Source organism: Choloepus didactylus, chromosome 10 (assembly GCF_015220235.1).
Source record: "Choloepus didactylus isolate mChoDid1 chromosome 10, mChoDid1.pri, whole genome shotgun sequence".
Taxonomy (NCBI): domain Eukaryota; kingdom Metazoa; phylum Chordata; class Mammalia; order Pilosa; family Megalonychidae; genus Choloepus; species Choloepus didactylus.
Genome location: NC_051316.1, coordinates 25,954,486 through 25,970,982, shown reverse-complemented (window position 1 = coordinate 25,970,982; position 16,497 = coordinate 25,954,486). Strand labels below are relative to the sequence as shown.

The following is a 16,497-nucleotide window of genomic DNA, read 5'->3' as shown; positions in this document are numbered from 1 at the left end:
CTGGGACTTCATATTAGCCTATTCCTACACTGATCACTGACAAGGAAATGGAATTATAATGCATGATTTAAGATTAATCTTGTCTGAGGCTGGAAAGGGGCCCAACTTCCCCAGGTTGGGTGCCTGATGCCCAAACAAAATACAGCTTCTGGAAACATGGAAGAGGGAAAGGAGAGTGCCTGCCACAGGTGCCTAGGCAAGATTTCCTGCAGAGAATCCAGACCAGGGTTCTCCTCTGAGCTCCAGGTCTCAACTGACTATCCCAAACCTCAACATGTCTGAGACTGAACTTAATGATTCTCAATAAAGTTGTCTCTTCTTGGGCTCTATTTCTTCAGGAATAGCACTGCCATTCCAGGGGCCAAGCCAGAAAAACAGAAGTCATCATGCTCTCTGTGCAGGTTTGAACGTATTGTGTCCCCCAAACGCCATTATCTTTGATGTAGCTTTGTGGGGCAGACGTTTTGGTGCTGATTAGATTTGCTTGGAACGTGCCCCACCCAGCTGTGGGTGATGACTCTTATGAGATATTCCCATGGAGGCATGGCCCCACCCATTCAGGGTGGGACTTGATCAGTGGAGCCATATAAATGAGCTGACTCAAAGAGAAGGAACTCAGTGCAGCTGTGAGCCACGTTTTGAAGAGGAGCAAGCTTGCTAGAGAGGAACGTCCTGGGAGAAAGCCATTTTGAAACCAGAACTTTGGAGCAAATGCCAGGCACGTGCCTTCCCAGCTAACAGAGGTTTTCCGGACGCCATTGGCCATCCTCCAGCGAAGGTACCCAATTACTGATGTGTTACCTTGGACACTTTATGGCCTTAAGACTGTAACTGTGTAGCCAAATAAACCCCCTTTTTATAAAAGCCAATCCATCTCTGGTGTTTTGCATTCCGCAGCATTAGCAAACTAGAACACCCTCCCTCCTTCTGCTCCTCCCCACCCCCATATCTAGTTCATCACCAAGTCCTCTTGATTTAACCTCCAAAATAGCTCTTGAATTGATTCACTCTCTTCACCTCCTCTACCACCATCCTAGTCCAAGTCACTAATCAACTCTTCCTTGGAGTTCTGCAATCTGCCATCTGTTTGGTTTCCCTGCACCCATTCTGACCTCCCTCCAACCTGTTTCTTCACACTGCAGCTAGAGGGGCTTTTTCAAATAAAAATCTACTCATGCTTAAAACTTGCTTCCCACTGTTCCTAGACTAAAGATCAAAATTAGACTCCTTCTGATCTCTTCCCCAACTCTGCATTCCAGTTACACTAGATTTCTCTCTCCCTCTCTTTCTCTCTCTTTTTTGCAGTCACCTCCTCAGGAAAGCCTTTCCAGAGTTCCTAATTAGGTCAGGTTCCTTTGCTCCTGGAGACCGTGCCTTTCCTTCAGGGCAATTTTTTCTCAGTAGAAGATACGTAGCTAATATCTACTACAACATAATGCCTGGCACATAATAAGTGCTCAATAAATAGCTGTTGAATGGCTAAATGAATACATAAACCTCAAAGAAGAGAGGCCGACAACGAACATAGACCAGAAGTAACACCCGCCACGGCCCCAACGCACTCGCAATTCTTGGCCGCCCTGGACCACACATCTCCGCTTCTCCTCCCAGTAGCTCCGCCCTTTGGGCAGGGCCCCGCCCCTCTCCGCTGAGTAGGAGTTGGGGGGAAGGGAGTGCGCAAGACGTGACAGCGGCCGGCCGGTGATTGGCCTTCCAGGCGCGCCGGCTAGGAAAGGGGGCGTGTCCGTGCGCTCTGATTGGCTGTCTGGAGGTGGCTGGGCAGGCTGTAGGGGTTGCGGCGCGGGGGCGGGCGTCGGGTGGGGAGGGAACCAGGCAGGGTAGGGAGGGTGGCTGTGGCGGCGGCGGCAGCGGGCAGGATGGGTCCTCGCCTCCGGCTTCGCTGAGACTCGTTCGCTTGGGCCTACAGTGGCCGCGGCGGCATGAAGGGCGCTCTGGGGAGCCCCGTGGCCGCTGCTGCCGCCGGCGCCGCGATGCAGGAGAGTTTTGGCTGCGTGGTGGCCAACCGCTTCCACCAGCTGCTGGACGACGAGTCGGACCCGTTCGACATCCTGCGCGAGGCCGAGCGTCGGCGCCAGCAGCAGCTGCAGCGCAAGCGGCGCGACGAGGCGGCGGCGGCCGGGGCTGGCAACCGCGGCGGCAGGAGCCCCGCCGGGGCCTCGGGCCACAGACCCGGCGCGGGCGGCGGCCGGAGGGAGTCCCAGAAGGAGCGCAAGACCTTCCCGGCCCCCGGCGCGCCGCAGCCGGATAGCCCCGGGGCCGGCCCGCAGCCGCCCGGTACGCGGCCCCTCGCGGCCCCTGAACGCCTCGGGGTGGGCACGGGGGGCGGGAAGGGAAGGACATGGCGGTCACGGAGGTCACTTCTCCCTAGCCGCCCCCTCGACCCCTACTGTGAGATTGGGGTCACTGGAACCACGATCCAGAAAGGGGAGGGGGCTCCGGGAAGAGCTGGGTCGGATTGAGGTACCATGTAGCAGTGGGGGTTGGGAGGTGTCACGTCCCTCCAGGCCTTTCCCAGCCGGTTCTTTAATAGCGAGGCTTGGAGGTGGGTGGGTGGGGGTCTCGAAAGCCCGAAACTGAGAGTTTAGGACGAGTTGGACAAAGTTGGGGAATATTGCTGGGGTGATGTGTGGGGGCTGCCCCGGGGGGTCTCAGCTCTAGAGCTAGCCGAGACCGTCTCCCTTCTCCAGCCCGACCTCCGCAAGATTCAGCTCTGGAGGCAAAAAGAGGAGCGTGGGGTTTGGAGGGACGGGTGCCCCTCTCCGGTGAAGGTGGGGGGAGGGCGGGGGCGAGAGAGCGGGACGTGAGGAGTCGCAGGGAGGCCGGGGCGAGGGGCCTCCAGGCCTCTGTGATGAAGGAAGGCCTGGGTGACCGTGTGGGGCCGGGCTGCGACGTCAGGGCCGCGAGCCGAGGCGGGCGAGGCTGGAACCGGCATCCCGGGTTCCTTCCAAGCTCTGCCCTCTCTCTATCCCCACACGGTAGCCTGCAGCAGTCAATAGGCATGGGGTTTTCAGTGCATCACATGGTGTTGCTGATGGGATGAGTAAACTTGTAATTAACTCTGGGCTGCTCTAAGGATGTCGTTTTTAATCTCGAGAATGTTCGAGCCTCCCTAGTCCCTGTTAGCAAGGAGGGGCCATCGCAGAGCTTGGGGAGCTACGGTCATACAGGGAATGTATTTCAGAGTTCATTTCCCTCACCTGACCTGACCTCAGTGGCTTAATCAACAAAATTCCACCTGCGTTTCCTTTCTTTTCTGAAATAAGGCCGTGGTCCTGAGGTTTGCTGATAAAATACTGTTAAGATTGAGAGGTGTCTTTTGACCTCTCCAGCCAGTGATTGACAGTGTGTTCAACTCAGTTTACTGGTTTGTTCCTTAGTTGATAAAAAATTGTGCATTCGATCCTTGAGAGAATGCCTCCAGGTTCAGATATTGGGGCTTTGACTACTAGAACCAGGTGATGATTTACCTTTATTCCTGAGAAGTATGGAGTATCACTTGAGAAACAGAAAGTCAAGTCACTACAATAAAGATGTTGAAAATCGCCAGAAATGCTCTTAGGTATCTCAAGACTTCTTGTTAGGCCAGTAAGTTCCTGAGCCTATTTAAACAGTGAGTGAGACTTGAGATATATTTTACATTTTGAATTATGTTAAGTTGATTTAAAGATAAATATCAGAGTAATCAACTAAAGATTTGAGGAAGGCTGATCTTTTCCTCTCCTCATTTCTAACATGAAAATATGAATTCTGTCCTTTAAAATAGTATGAAACTGCATTGTGGTATATACTAATATATTTCTTTTAAGCCTTTTTAAAAATATTAAAGTCATGCATTCTTGTTATTAAAAAGATTAAACAATTCAGAAATGTGTGAGGTAAAGTGAAAATCCCTTATTTTCCCTGCTTTTATATACATAAATTCACAAAAGTTTTTTTTTTAAGTTGGGCAGCAACCTGCTTCTTTCACTTGACACTAGTCTAGCACACTTAAAGCTTTTTTTTCTGTCACAGTTGTTCATGTTCCAGGTGATCTGGCTTTTGAGATCTGTTTTAAAAATCTTTAGTTGATATTGTAATTAGAATGGAAATTTTGTCATTCCAGTACTTTTTTGAGTGTGTGTTATTTCAGGAGCAAACACCTCATTACTTCCCATTTATGTAGTTACTGTACTAAATTTATATTTAATTAGTGTTAGAGCTACTTTCTCAAGGCTTTGTAGCCCTAATTGGTATGAAGAACTATGTTTCTAATACGAAATTTTTAATTTTGTTAGAAGATTAGAAGTGAATGCTTAATGTGGATAAAAAGTTTAAACGTGTTCAATATATAATTGCATTAATCCTAAATGATGTGGAAATCATAAAGTTTTCCCATGAAAACTTAGGTTTTAATATCCTTGACTATTCATCTGACAATATACATAGACCCTTGAGTGATCCTTGCTAAAGATTCATTTTTCAGGTCAATGGAGGCTGCTTTAGCTTTGCTTCTCCTAGCCTTTCAGAACTATGATCTTTGAGCCAAAGCTCAGTTTTATTTTGTAGAAAAGGTCACTAAGTTTTAATGTATTCTATCCCTTTGCTTGGGCTTGGGTTTAGATCAGTGCCAGCCTTTTATTGGAAAGGGTTTGTGAAATGAAGAGCTTGCATTATCTGCTTGGAGCTGCTGATCCAGCAAAGAAAAACAAGCTAGGTTCAGCCACAGTCTTGATCTTTTAACACTAACTTACAAAAAAATAAATTGGACCTCTCTTATCTTTGTTTTTTTGGGTTTTGGAGGGAGAATGAAATATTTACAGGGTATTGCTGATATAATTATTCTAGTAAGTAGCCAGTCTTACTTAAAAGTCCACAGTTTGAACACATAGTTTGGAAGAGACTTTAATATAAATGAACAATAAATGTATTTTAAGTGAGTAGTGAAGTCCAAATTGATACAATTTAAAAAAATGACTTGAAGGAAGCAGAAAGAAAGTGGGATAAGCTTCTGTAATTCTGTAGTTGAATAGAGATATTAAAAGCTACAGGTTGTAAATAGGAAATTTGAAGATAGATGTGTTAGAATAACATTTTTGCAATGGGGTCAGTATTGAAAATATTGTTACTGCTAACATATTTTCTGATGACTGCTATATCATTTTCAATTTGTTATATAATTTTCATAATAACAGTTTCTACCTTATATTTCAAACTCCTCTTCCAGTTTCAATCTCTATTAGTAAAAGCATGTGACAGAAGAGCAGCCATTGCATACTCTCATGAGGCATGAGAGTCAGGCTCTGTCTTGGGGCTTCTGCAATAGAAGCCTAATGCTCCTTTTATGATGACATCTTTCCATATCCTAAACAGGTCACAGGCTCAGATTGTGAGTTTACTTTAGGATGCAAATCAGATTTAAACATTTGTAGGTTATAGGACATTAATACCACAGCAGATTGAACTTAGATTTGCTGTGCGACTTATTTCAAGATATTAGTTAATATTTTGTTAATATTTTACATTTGAAAAAATACTTTATTTTAATTAATGAGTGACAAAATGCACAATTTTAATTTAATGGTGTCAAATACCTGATTTTTCCTTAAAAGTAAGCCCAATAAGGTATTGGAACTAGGCTAATATTTACCTGTGCTCAGATTATAAAGTTTAGATAGAAAATATTAAGTGGGGAGATAGAAAAATATGTATAAACATATATTCCTTGAGTCATTTGCATAAGAAAAGAATCCTGTCATTTAAAAATAGTCCCATTAATTTGAATACATTTAATGTTTTTATAGCCATGCAACCTACAATAGGAAACATACTTTATACTTTAAAAAAATTGAAGCCACTAAACTAATAATTTCACCTTATGTTTGAGGTGGAGACTTTTAGACTGAATGTACAGAAAAAGGTAATTGGACAATTTTGGAAGATGATTTAAGAAGTGACGAAAGTACTCCCTGTATATTTACCAAGTATTAGATGACGTCATACTTTGCTTAAAATTTTAAAGCATGAAAACTAGAGGGACGCAAGAAAAGGTGAGAAGAAAGGTGGGGAGAGACTGGGAGTGGCCCCAGCATCTTGCTCTGGCTAAAGGCTGGCCTCTCAGTGCCTTCCTCCAGTACTGACTGGCTCTGGTGTGAACTGGCAAATATCAGTTTGGGCTCATGTTTGAGAAGTATAATTGTTAATGTATAAATCCCATCAATGAGCAGGAAAATCTGTTTTCAAGAGCAAAAGATGTAGCAATGCAAAATAAATTTTTAAGAAACTCCAAAACCATAGTAACTGATTATAAACTATAGTTGCCCTGGGTTTAGTGCAATTGGGGTTCTGAAAGTACAATTTGAAATGCAGGGTATTTATCCTTTCATTCTCTAGATTTGGCTTGGCTACCAGGTTTTGATAAATCTGCTTTTGTGAAACATAGTAGATTTAGCAAAATATACTCATAGTTGTCACAGAATCAGGAATCACAGATTTCTGTAATTAAAGTTTAGCTTATGTAGTTTATCTTATACTTCGTAGAACATAAGGGAAAGTATGTGATTTGCTAGTAAGTTTTAAAAGTTTTTTCAAACCATAGTTGACTCTGAGTAGTAGTACTATAGGCACCTTTCTTTTTTCTCTGTAGTTTTCCAAACGTCATGAATTTTTCCATGACATTGACTTCTAGAGAAGTGAAGTTGTAAAGTACCTGTAAAGTTTAACAAAGTACTGTCCTGCAGACAGTGTGTTCCAGCTCTTTGCTTTGATTTTCCTCTGGCAGGCCTGAAGCGAACTCCTAGAAGAGGGGAGCAGCAAGGATGGAATGATAGCCGGGGGTCAGAGGGGATGCTGGATCGAGCAGAGCGGAGATCCTACAGGGAATGTCGACCCTATGACACCGAGAGGCAGACGGATTTTACAGCTGAGAGGTTTACAGATGAAAAGTATGTACTGTACTCTTTAGGGTGATGAAAAAGCTTTTGGTAATGGATGTCGGTGATGGTAGCACAATATTGTGAATGTAATTAATACCACTGAATTGTACACATGAAAGTAGTTAAAATAGGAAATTTTATGTTGTATATATGTTACCACAATTTAAAAAAGGAAAAAAGCTGGAGAGATTTCTTAACCAAAAGACCTTGAATGTGCCAGTGTGAACTGTGATTTCCAAAAACAGAAAATAGTCAGTGTTTTCTGAACTAGAAAACTTTTTTTCAGGACATATAAGATTAGTGTTTCTCTGAATACATTTTAAAATGTTGGTATAAGTCAGTCAAATAAAATAATATATATTATGTATTTGCATAGAAAAAGACTAGAAGGAAATACTCCAAAATGTTTCAATTCCAGGTGGAGGAATTTCCAATGGTTTTTATTTTATTTCATTTCCTTAAAAAAAAAAAATGTGCTGCAGACCTTGGCGGGGAGAGTTGGGGGCACCAGAGGACTTCAGAGAATCACTAGCCTTTGCGACCTGTTCATGGTGCCAGTCCTAGGAATATTTTGCCAATGTAAGAGGCAAATCACATTAATTTAGGTGACTCGTGAAGAACCTTCCACTTACCTCATGAGTGACCCTGGGTCTTAGTTTTGGAAATAATTGTACTATGACAAGTAAATTATTTATTGTTTATTATGAAAAGCTCTGTTAAAAATGACACCGGGGGGTGTTAAAGTGGGTACATTTTTTTTTGAAGTTCTCGTTTTAGGGTAAGGATATAATTAAGTTTTTCATTTAGTGTTACTAATTTAGACTAGTAATAGATTTAAACCGAAACCCTTGCCCCGTGGTCAGTCAACAGATTTGAAGAAACACTGGTAAAATGTATAACGTCAAGTTCTGGCTTGTGTACCTGCTCTAGAAAGTACTCTGACCTGGGTGATGGTCATGGGCTATCGCAGCCTTCCACTGCCTCAGTGATGTAGCAGTATGCAGGCTGCCTGTGACCACTGCATGCAGGTAGCAGTTATCAGTATCTTATGCATGGCACTAACAAGATGGGGTTTGCTTGCTGCCTAAAGTTATTAGTGAATTATTAAACCTTTGTAACCCAGAAACAGAAACAACTAGTGGATCACATTAAAAGGAAAATGAAGTGAAAAGGTTTAAGGAAGTTGAGAAAAGTGAGCAGTTTAATGTCAAGGGAGCCCTTGTTCACCAAGTCTTCCAGCTCCTCAGCTACTAATTGCATTTAGGATCTTGCTACAAGTTTTATCCAAACAGCGTGGCTTTGTAAAACTCTACTGTGTTCTAAAGTCCATTTAAACAGAAAGTCCAGCAGAGAACAGCTTAGTCTGAGAGAGTTAAGTTGGTGTTGACTTCCGCAGATCTGTTCACCTAGAAGTTACACATCCAGAACATTGAGATGTGCTGTCCGCCATCATGTTGGAGGGAGGAGAGGGTTACAGAAAAGTTTAATTCTGCCTTTTTTGTGTGATTACTTGAAATTTGCTGTGTAATGGCCATAGTCTATTTGCTTACTAAAAGCCTTCTGGATCAGAGCTTCGTTTTGGAAGTATTTGGATTTTTTTCAGGGATTTATTCTGCAGAAATAAGGAAATTATAGTTCAAATGCACAAACTTGTCCTGCCACTTTTTTTTTAGTAGCAAAACTGTAGTCATTAAAAAGAATAATAAAGATCTTATAGGTTGATATGCAAAGATGCTTTTTAAGTGGAATAGTGCACATATATAGGGATAGAGGTAAGAAGTAGACTGGAATATGAAATTGTAGGGGGATTTTTTTTTTTTCCTTTTAAAGTAATTTCAGATTTATAGAAAAGTTGCAAGAATTTTATAAAGAATTCCCTTACACTCTTCATCCAGATTGCCTAATGTTAACATTTTACATTTGCTTTATCACTTCCCTTCTCTATCATCCATTTATCCATGTAAACATATATATTTATTTTTTAATGTATCATTTGAGGGTAAGGTGCAGAAATGTCTCTTCATCCCTAAATACTTAAGTGTATTTCCTGAAAAACAAGGATGTTTCCTTACATAATACAGTTACAAAAATCATTATCATTGATACATTTCTCTTAGCTAATTCTCTAAATTATGTAATCTACACACTTTATTCATATTTCACCAATTGTCCTTATAATGTCCCTTTAGCAAAAGAAAAAAAAATTCTGTTTCAGTATCCCACGCATTAATTACACTTAGTTTTCTATAATCTGGATCAGCTCCTTAGTCTTCTTTCATCTTTTATGACGTTGACATTTTTGAAGAGTACAGGCTGGTAATTGTGTCCATTGAGCTGATACGTTTTGGCAAGAATACCACAGATGTGAAGTGTCCTCAGGGCATCATGTTAGGGGTGTTTTACCTTCAAGGAAATTTGAGTATTATTTTAATAAGTCGTTTGCTGTCAGAAAAGATATTTTCCTTAGTTTCTTGAAAATTTATTACCTTCTGGTAAAGGTTCGTGTGATCTTGAATAAAAATAATGTATAGTCATTTGAGACAATTTGGAAAATGCAGAAAATTATAGAGAAAATAAAAACTACCTGTTTTCCCATCTGAGATGTTTACTCTTAACTTATTTTCTTCCTTTCTTTTTTTATGCATGCATTTGGGTGTTAAGATCATAACGTATAAATGCTGAGTGCTTTATATAATTCTTTCTTTTCCTGTTGACATTTCATAAGCAGTTTCCATGTCATGAGCTGAGTTTTGTAAGCATTTTTAATGGCTCTATTGTCATGGGTTGTTTGGGTGTTTCATAACGTAATCTTTCCCTTAGTGTTGGACCTTTGCTCAGCCTGTAATTTTTTGTTTATAAATAATACCTAGTATGCATCTTTTTATAGATGGGGGCTTTTTTCTAAATGCAGTCCTGAAAGTGGAACACCTAGTTAGGTTCATACAGCAGTGGTTCTCAGCTCTGCGATCAGGTATCAAAATCTGGAGCCCAGTAAGGGCTTCCGTGCGAGGTTGGATGGGTGCATGAAGTTTGAAAATGAACACAAATATGGGGTGGTAATTGATAGGTAGGGACAGATCACCTAATTTCTTGGGAACATCAATTTGCTCCATCCCTAACAATCTATGAGAGCATTTCTCATAGCACCTTCTCCAAACTTGAATATAATAAAGTTTGATCTTTGCTTATTTGATGAGTAAAAAATGATATCACTGTGCATTTCTTTGATACCTATACATGCTTATTGGACAGAATTACCTTGCTAATCTTGAAAGGTTGATCCCACCTCCTCAGTTTCTAGATAAAGGAACAAAGACCTAGAGTTTCAGTGACATGTTCTCTGGTCACAGCCAGTTGACATGGGTTTTTATTCCACAAAGGCAGAATGCATTTTTGCTTTCATTTATTCATTCATCCAGTATCAATGAGCATGTGACTATGTGCTAGATATAAACTGTGTGCCAAGCATGGTGGGTGGGGTGGGGAGGGGAGATGGCTGTTTTCTCACAGTCTGCTGCAGTGAGAGCAGAAAAGAGTGTTCCCCGATCTGCTTGGCAGGTCAAGAAGGCTTGGAAGAGGTGACACCTGTCTAGTCACCTCTCATAGAATCTAAAGTAATTGTGTATAATTTTGTAAGGTAGATGATATAAACTTTAAAACCATTTGTTACTAGATAGAATATTCATAGTGTCTCTACCAGCCAGACACTTAAATTGTGGTTAAATTTTAAAGTGTGCAAAACTGTTTTCTTTTTTTCTAATTAGTGAAGTGGTGGGTTTACACAACAATCAAGAATAAATTACAGGATTCCCATATACCACCCCATCTATCACCAGCACCTGCATTGTATGGAACATTTGTTACAATTTATGATTTAATTAAAGTCCATGGTTTAACTTAGGGTTTACTCTTGTGTAGTGTAGCTTGATGGATTTTTAAAAATTTTTTTATTCTCTTACCATATATACAATCTGACATTTCCCCTTTAAAGCATATTCAGATACTTATTTTGGTGCTGTTAATTGTTTTCACAATGTTGTACTACCATCGCCACCATCCATTAAGAAAACATTTCCATTATTACAAATAGGAACCTGTACATTTTAAGCCTTAACTTTCCATTCCGTATCCCCACCCCATCCCCTGGTAAGCTATATTCTAGATTCTGACTCTTTGAGTTTGCTTATTCTAATTATTTCAATTCAGTGAGATCATACAGCATTTGTCCTTTCATGTCTGGCTTATTTCACTCAATGTCTCGAAGTTCATCCATGTTGTTGCATGTATTGGGACTTCATTCCTTCCTACAGCTGAATAATATTAATATATAAATGGCACATAAAGTTAATGATTGGTTAAAATTACTGGGATGGGTGATGTTTCTCCATCTTTTTAAATAAGGAAAGTCATGAGTTTCACATCTTTTTTTCCATAATTGTATAGAATAGTGAATTTATAGCTGTAAAGGTAGAATGGAGCATACCTCCACTTATAGTATTTGAGCTTCAATATCACTAGATTTCTTGATGCCAGGATCTCTAATAAATAAGTAATTTGTTGTTGCTTTAAAAGTTTCTGAAAGCCTTCACAAAAAAATTATCTTACAAAACTGGGGTTATAATGATGAAAAGACATGTTCCTTCCCGCAGGAGCTTAAAGACCAGTCCACATAGTGTTGGGGACTGGAAACCAGGCAGTGGCACTGGGCGTGGGGAGAACGTGCTCCTGGATGGGTGACCAGATATGGTTAGGGAAGAAGAGGGGGAGGAGAGACGAGGCCAGGGTTCCTGGCTGTGGTGTGCCCTCCTATTGTGAGCTGCAGGGCCCATGGGATGTCCAGGTGGACACGTCCAGGAAATAGCTGGCTTGTGGCCTGGAATCAGAGCAAGACCTAAATGAGAGACACAGAGACAAGCAGCGTTAGCAGAGAGAGATGAGGACGGTGTGTGCCCTGGAATAAGACCTCCAGATTGATGACATGTTTAGGACAAACAGCGATGTAAAAGCTCCAAGGAGGCAGCTCTACATAGAGCACCAAGATATACTGTTCCGTGGGAGTCTGTAAGAAAGGGAATTGGATGGCTGAGGACCAAGGGAGGAGGGCACCTTGTGCAGTGTTTTTGTTTTTTGTTTTTTTTTTTTTAATTAGGAAAGTTGTAGGTTTATAGAAAAATCACGCATAAAATACAGAGTTCCCATGTCACCCTATAATTATTATGCAGTTTTATTGAGATATATTCACATATCAGATAATCATCCGAAGTATACAATCAGCAATTCATGGTGTCATCATATAGTTGTGCATTCATCACACTATCAATTTTTGAACATTTTAATTACTTCAAAAAAAAATAAAAATAAGAATAAAAGTAAAAAAAGAACACACAAAACATCCTGTATCCCTTATCCCCCTATTATTTATTTATTTATTGTCTTTAATGTCTTACTCAACTGTCCATACACTGGATAAAGGGAATGTTGGTCGCGAGGTTTTCTCCATTACAGTTATACCTTAAGAGTTATATGGTTATACAGTCATCTTCAAGAATCAAAGCTACTGGATTACAGTTCAACAATTTAAAGTATTTCCTTTTAGCTATTCTAATATACTAAAAACTAAAAAGAGATATCTATATAATGTATAAGAATAACCTCCAGAATGACCTCTTGACTCAGTAGGAAATGTCTCAGCCCTGAAACTTTGTTTCATTTCTCTTCCCCCTTTTGGTCCAAGAAGGCTTTCTCAATCCCACGATGCCAGGTCCAGACTTATCTCCTGGAGTTATGTCCCTCATTGCCAGAGAGATTCATACCCCTGGAGTCAGGTCCCACATAGTGGGGAGGACAGTGAGTTTAACCTACAGAGTTGGCTGAGAGAGGCCACTTCTGAGTGACAAAAGAGGTTCTCTGGGTATACCATCCTATTATTAACACCTTACAGTAATGTGGTGTATTACATTAATATTTCATTAATAGTTACAATTAATGAAAGAAGATTTTTATAATTGTACTATTAACTATAGTCAATGGTTTACTTTAGGCTTCTCTGTTTATGTTGCACAGTCCTATGGTTTTTTTTTTAATTTTTATTCTGTTAACATATATACAACCTAATATTTCCCCCTTTAACAGCATTCAAATATATAATTCAGTGCTGTTAATTACATTTACAGTGGTGTTCTTCCATCACCGTCATCCATCACCAAAATTCTTCCATCAGTCGAAATAGAAACTCGGTACAATTTATACATTTACTCCTAATTCCCTACCCACCCCCCGGCCCCTGGTAACCTCTCTTCCGATTTCTGACCTCATGTGTGCTTATTCTAATTATTTCATTTCAATAAGATCATACAATATTTATCCTCTTGTGTGTCTAGCTCATTTCACTCAACATGATGTCTTCAGAGTTCATCCGTGTTGTTGCATGTATCAGGACTTCATTCCTTCTTACGGCCGAATAATATTCCATTGTATGTAAATACCACGTTTTGTTTATCCATTCATCAATTGTTGGACACTTGGGTTGCTTCCATCTTTTGGCAGTGGTGAAAATGCCACTGTGAACATTGGCGTGCAAATATCTGTTCAAATCCCTGCTTTTAATTCTTTTGGATATCTGTCTAGAAGTGGGATTGCCTGGTTATATGTAATTCTATACTTAACTTTCTAAGGAACCGCCAAACTGTCTTCCAGAGCATCTACACCATTTTACATTCCCACTAACAATGAATGAGTGTTCGTATTTCTCCACATCCTCTGCAACAATTGTAATTTTATGTTTTTTCAATGGCAGCCATTCTAGTGGTGGTGAGATGGTATCTCGTGGCTAATCATGTTGAGCATATTTTCTTGTGCTTTTGGGCTATGTCTACTGAAGCCTTTTGCCCATTTTTTAAACTGGGTTGTTTGTCTTTTCGTTGTTGAGTTGTAGGATTTCTTTATATATTCTGGATATTAAACTCCTTATTGGGTATGTGATTTCCAAATATTTTCTCCATTGTGTAGGTTGTCTTGTTATTTTCTTGATAAAGTCCTTTGATGCATAAAAGTTTTTAATTTTGATGAGGTCCCATGCATCTGTTTTTTCTTTTGTTGCTTGTGCTTTGGGTGTAAAATCTAAGAAACCATTGTATAACACACAGTCCCGAAGATGTGTCTGTTTTGGTTTGCTCAGGTTGATGGAATGCAGTATACCAGAAATGTATGTTGTAGGTAGGGGTCCACTTCATTCTTCTGCGTATGGACAGCCAGTATTTCCAGCATCATTTGTTGAATAGATTATTCTTTTCCAACTGAGTGGATTTGCACCCTTGTCAAAAATCAGTTGGCCATACAGAGAATAAAGATGTATTTGCAAAGCCCCCTTGAAGGACTGGGGGAAAATGTGGGAGTATTAAATCTCCCCACCTGGGGAATTAGTGATATTCTCACAAGCATTGGGGGCTACCAATTTAGAAGGCTGAGACGTCAGTCTTGGGGCTTGCCCTTATGAAGTTTGTTACTACAAAGGAGAGGCTAAGCCTACTTAAAACTGTACCTGAGAGTCATCCCCAGAGAACCTCTTTTGTTGCTCAGATGTGGCCTTTCTCTCTAAGCTAACTCTGTAGGTAAACTCACTGCCTTCCTCCCTACATGGGATATGATTCCCAGGGATGTAAACCTCTCTGGGAACTTGGGATATGACTCCCGGGGATGAGCTTGGCCCTGGCATCATAAGATTGAGAAAGCCTTCTTGGACCAAAAGGGGAAGACAGATTAAACAAAATAAGGTTTCAGTGGCTGAGAGATTTCAAATGGAGTTGAGGGGCCATTATGGAGATTATTCTTATGCATTATATAGATATCCCTTTTTAGTTTTTAGTGTGTTGGAATAGTTAGAAGGAAATAGCTGAAACTGTTGAAATGCAACCCAGTAGCCTTTATTCTTGAAGATGATTGTATAACTATGTAGCTTACACTGTGTGATTGTGTAATTGTGAAAACTTTGTGGCTCCCACTCTCTTTATCCAGTGTATGGACAGATGAATAGAAAAATGAGGACAAAAGTAAATGAATAACAGGGAGAGATGGGGGGTATGGGATGTTTTGGGTGTTCTTTTTTACTTTAACTTTTATTCTTATTCTTTCTTGTATGTGGCAGTGAAAATGTTCAAAAGATTATGGTGATGAATGCACAATGTATTATGGTACTGTGAACAACTGATTGTACACCGTGGATGATTGTATGATATGTGAATATATCTCAGTAAAATTGAATTAAAAAAAAAAAATCAGTTGGCCATAAATGTGAGGGTTGATTTTTGAACTGTCAATTCCATTGATCTATGTCTGTCCCTGTGCCAGTGCCATGCTGTTTTGATTACTATGGCTTTGTAATAAGGTTTAAAATTTGTAAATGAGTCCTCCAGTTTTGTTCTTTTTCAAGATGACTGGCTATTCAAGGCTTCTTATCCTTCGATGTATATTTCATGATTAGCTTTTCCATTTCTGCAAAGAAAGCTGTTGGAATTTTGATTGGGATTGTATTGAACCTGTAAAAATTGCTGTGTATAGAATTGACATCTTAACAGAATGCCTTCTATTTAGGTCTTCTTTGATTTATTTTAGCAGTGTTTTGCTGTATTTTGTGTACAGGTCTACCTCCTTGGTTAGATTTATTAGATATTTTATTCTTTTAGTTGCTCCTGTAAATGGGATTTTTTCCTTGATTTCTGCTTCAGAATCTTCATTACTGTTGTGTAGAAACACTACTGATTTTTGCATGTTGATCTTATACCCCAACACTTTGCTGAATTTGTTTATTAGCTCTAGCATCCTTGTTACGGATTTTTCAGGATTTTTTGAATATAGGGTCACGTCTTCTGCAAATAGGGAAAGTTTCACTTGTTCCTTTCCAATTTGAATGCCTTTTATTTCTTTTTCTTGCCTAATTGCTCTGGCTAGAACTTACAGTACAATGTTGAGTAACTGAGGTGACAGTGGGCAACCTTGTTTTGTTCCTGATCTTAGAGGGAAGGCTTTCAGTTTTTCACGATTCAGTTTAGCTGTGAATTTTTCATGTATGCCTTTTATCATGTTGAGGAAGCTTCCTTCTATTCCTAGTGTGTTTTTTTTTCAAGAACGGGTGCTGGATTTTGTCAAATGCTGTTTCTGTGGCAATTGAGATGATCATGTGTTTCTTTTTTTCCTTTCATTAAGTTAATGAAGTGTATTACATTAATTGATTTTCATATGTTGAACCACCCTTGCATACTTGGGATAAATCCCACTAAATCATGGTGTATAATTCTTATATTGCACTGTTGGATTTGGTCTGTTGGTATTTTGTTGAGGATTTTTGCATCTATATTCATAAGACATATTGGTCTGTAATTTTCTTGTAGTATTTTTATCTGCTTTGGTTGAATATGATGTTGCCCTGTAGAATGAATTACTGAGTGTTCTCTCCTTTTCAGTTTTTTGGAAGAGTTTTTCAGGATTGGTGTTAATTCTTCTTGTGATATTTGGTAAAATTCATGAGGGAAGCCATCTTGTCCTGGGCTTTGCTTTTGGGGGAAGTTTT

The 16,497-nt window shown here is 40.0% G+C and overlaps 1 protein-coding gene across 1 annotated transcript in view; it reads left to right on the top strand.

The window, feature by feature from the left end:
- The first annotated feature begins 1,849 nt into the window (after nucleotides 1-1,849).
- Nucleotides 1,850-16,497, top strand: part of HABP4 (hyaluronan binding protein 4) — a 60,780-nt gene continuing 46,132 nt past the window's right edge. Inside the window, exons 1-2 of the mRNA XM_037798226.1 lie at nucleotides 1,850-2,295; nucleotides 6,779-6,941. Of these exons, the coding sequence (XP_037654154.1) occupies nucleotides 1,941-2,295; nucleotides 6,779-6,941 (518 nt within the window). The 5' untranslated portion in view covers nucleotides 1,850-1,940. The remainder of the gene's footprint in view (nucleotides 2,296-6,778; nucleotides 6,942-16,497) is intronic.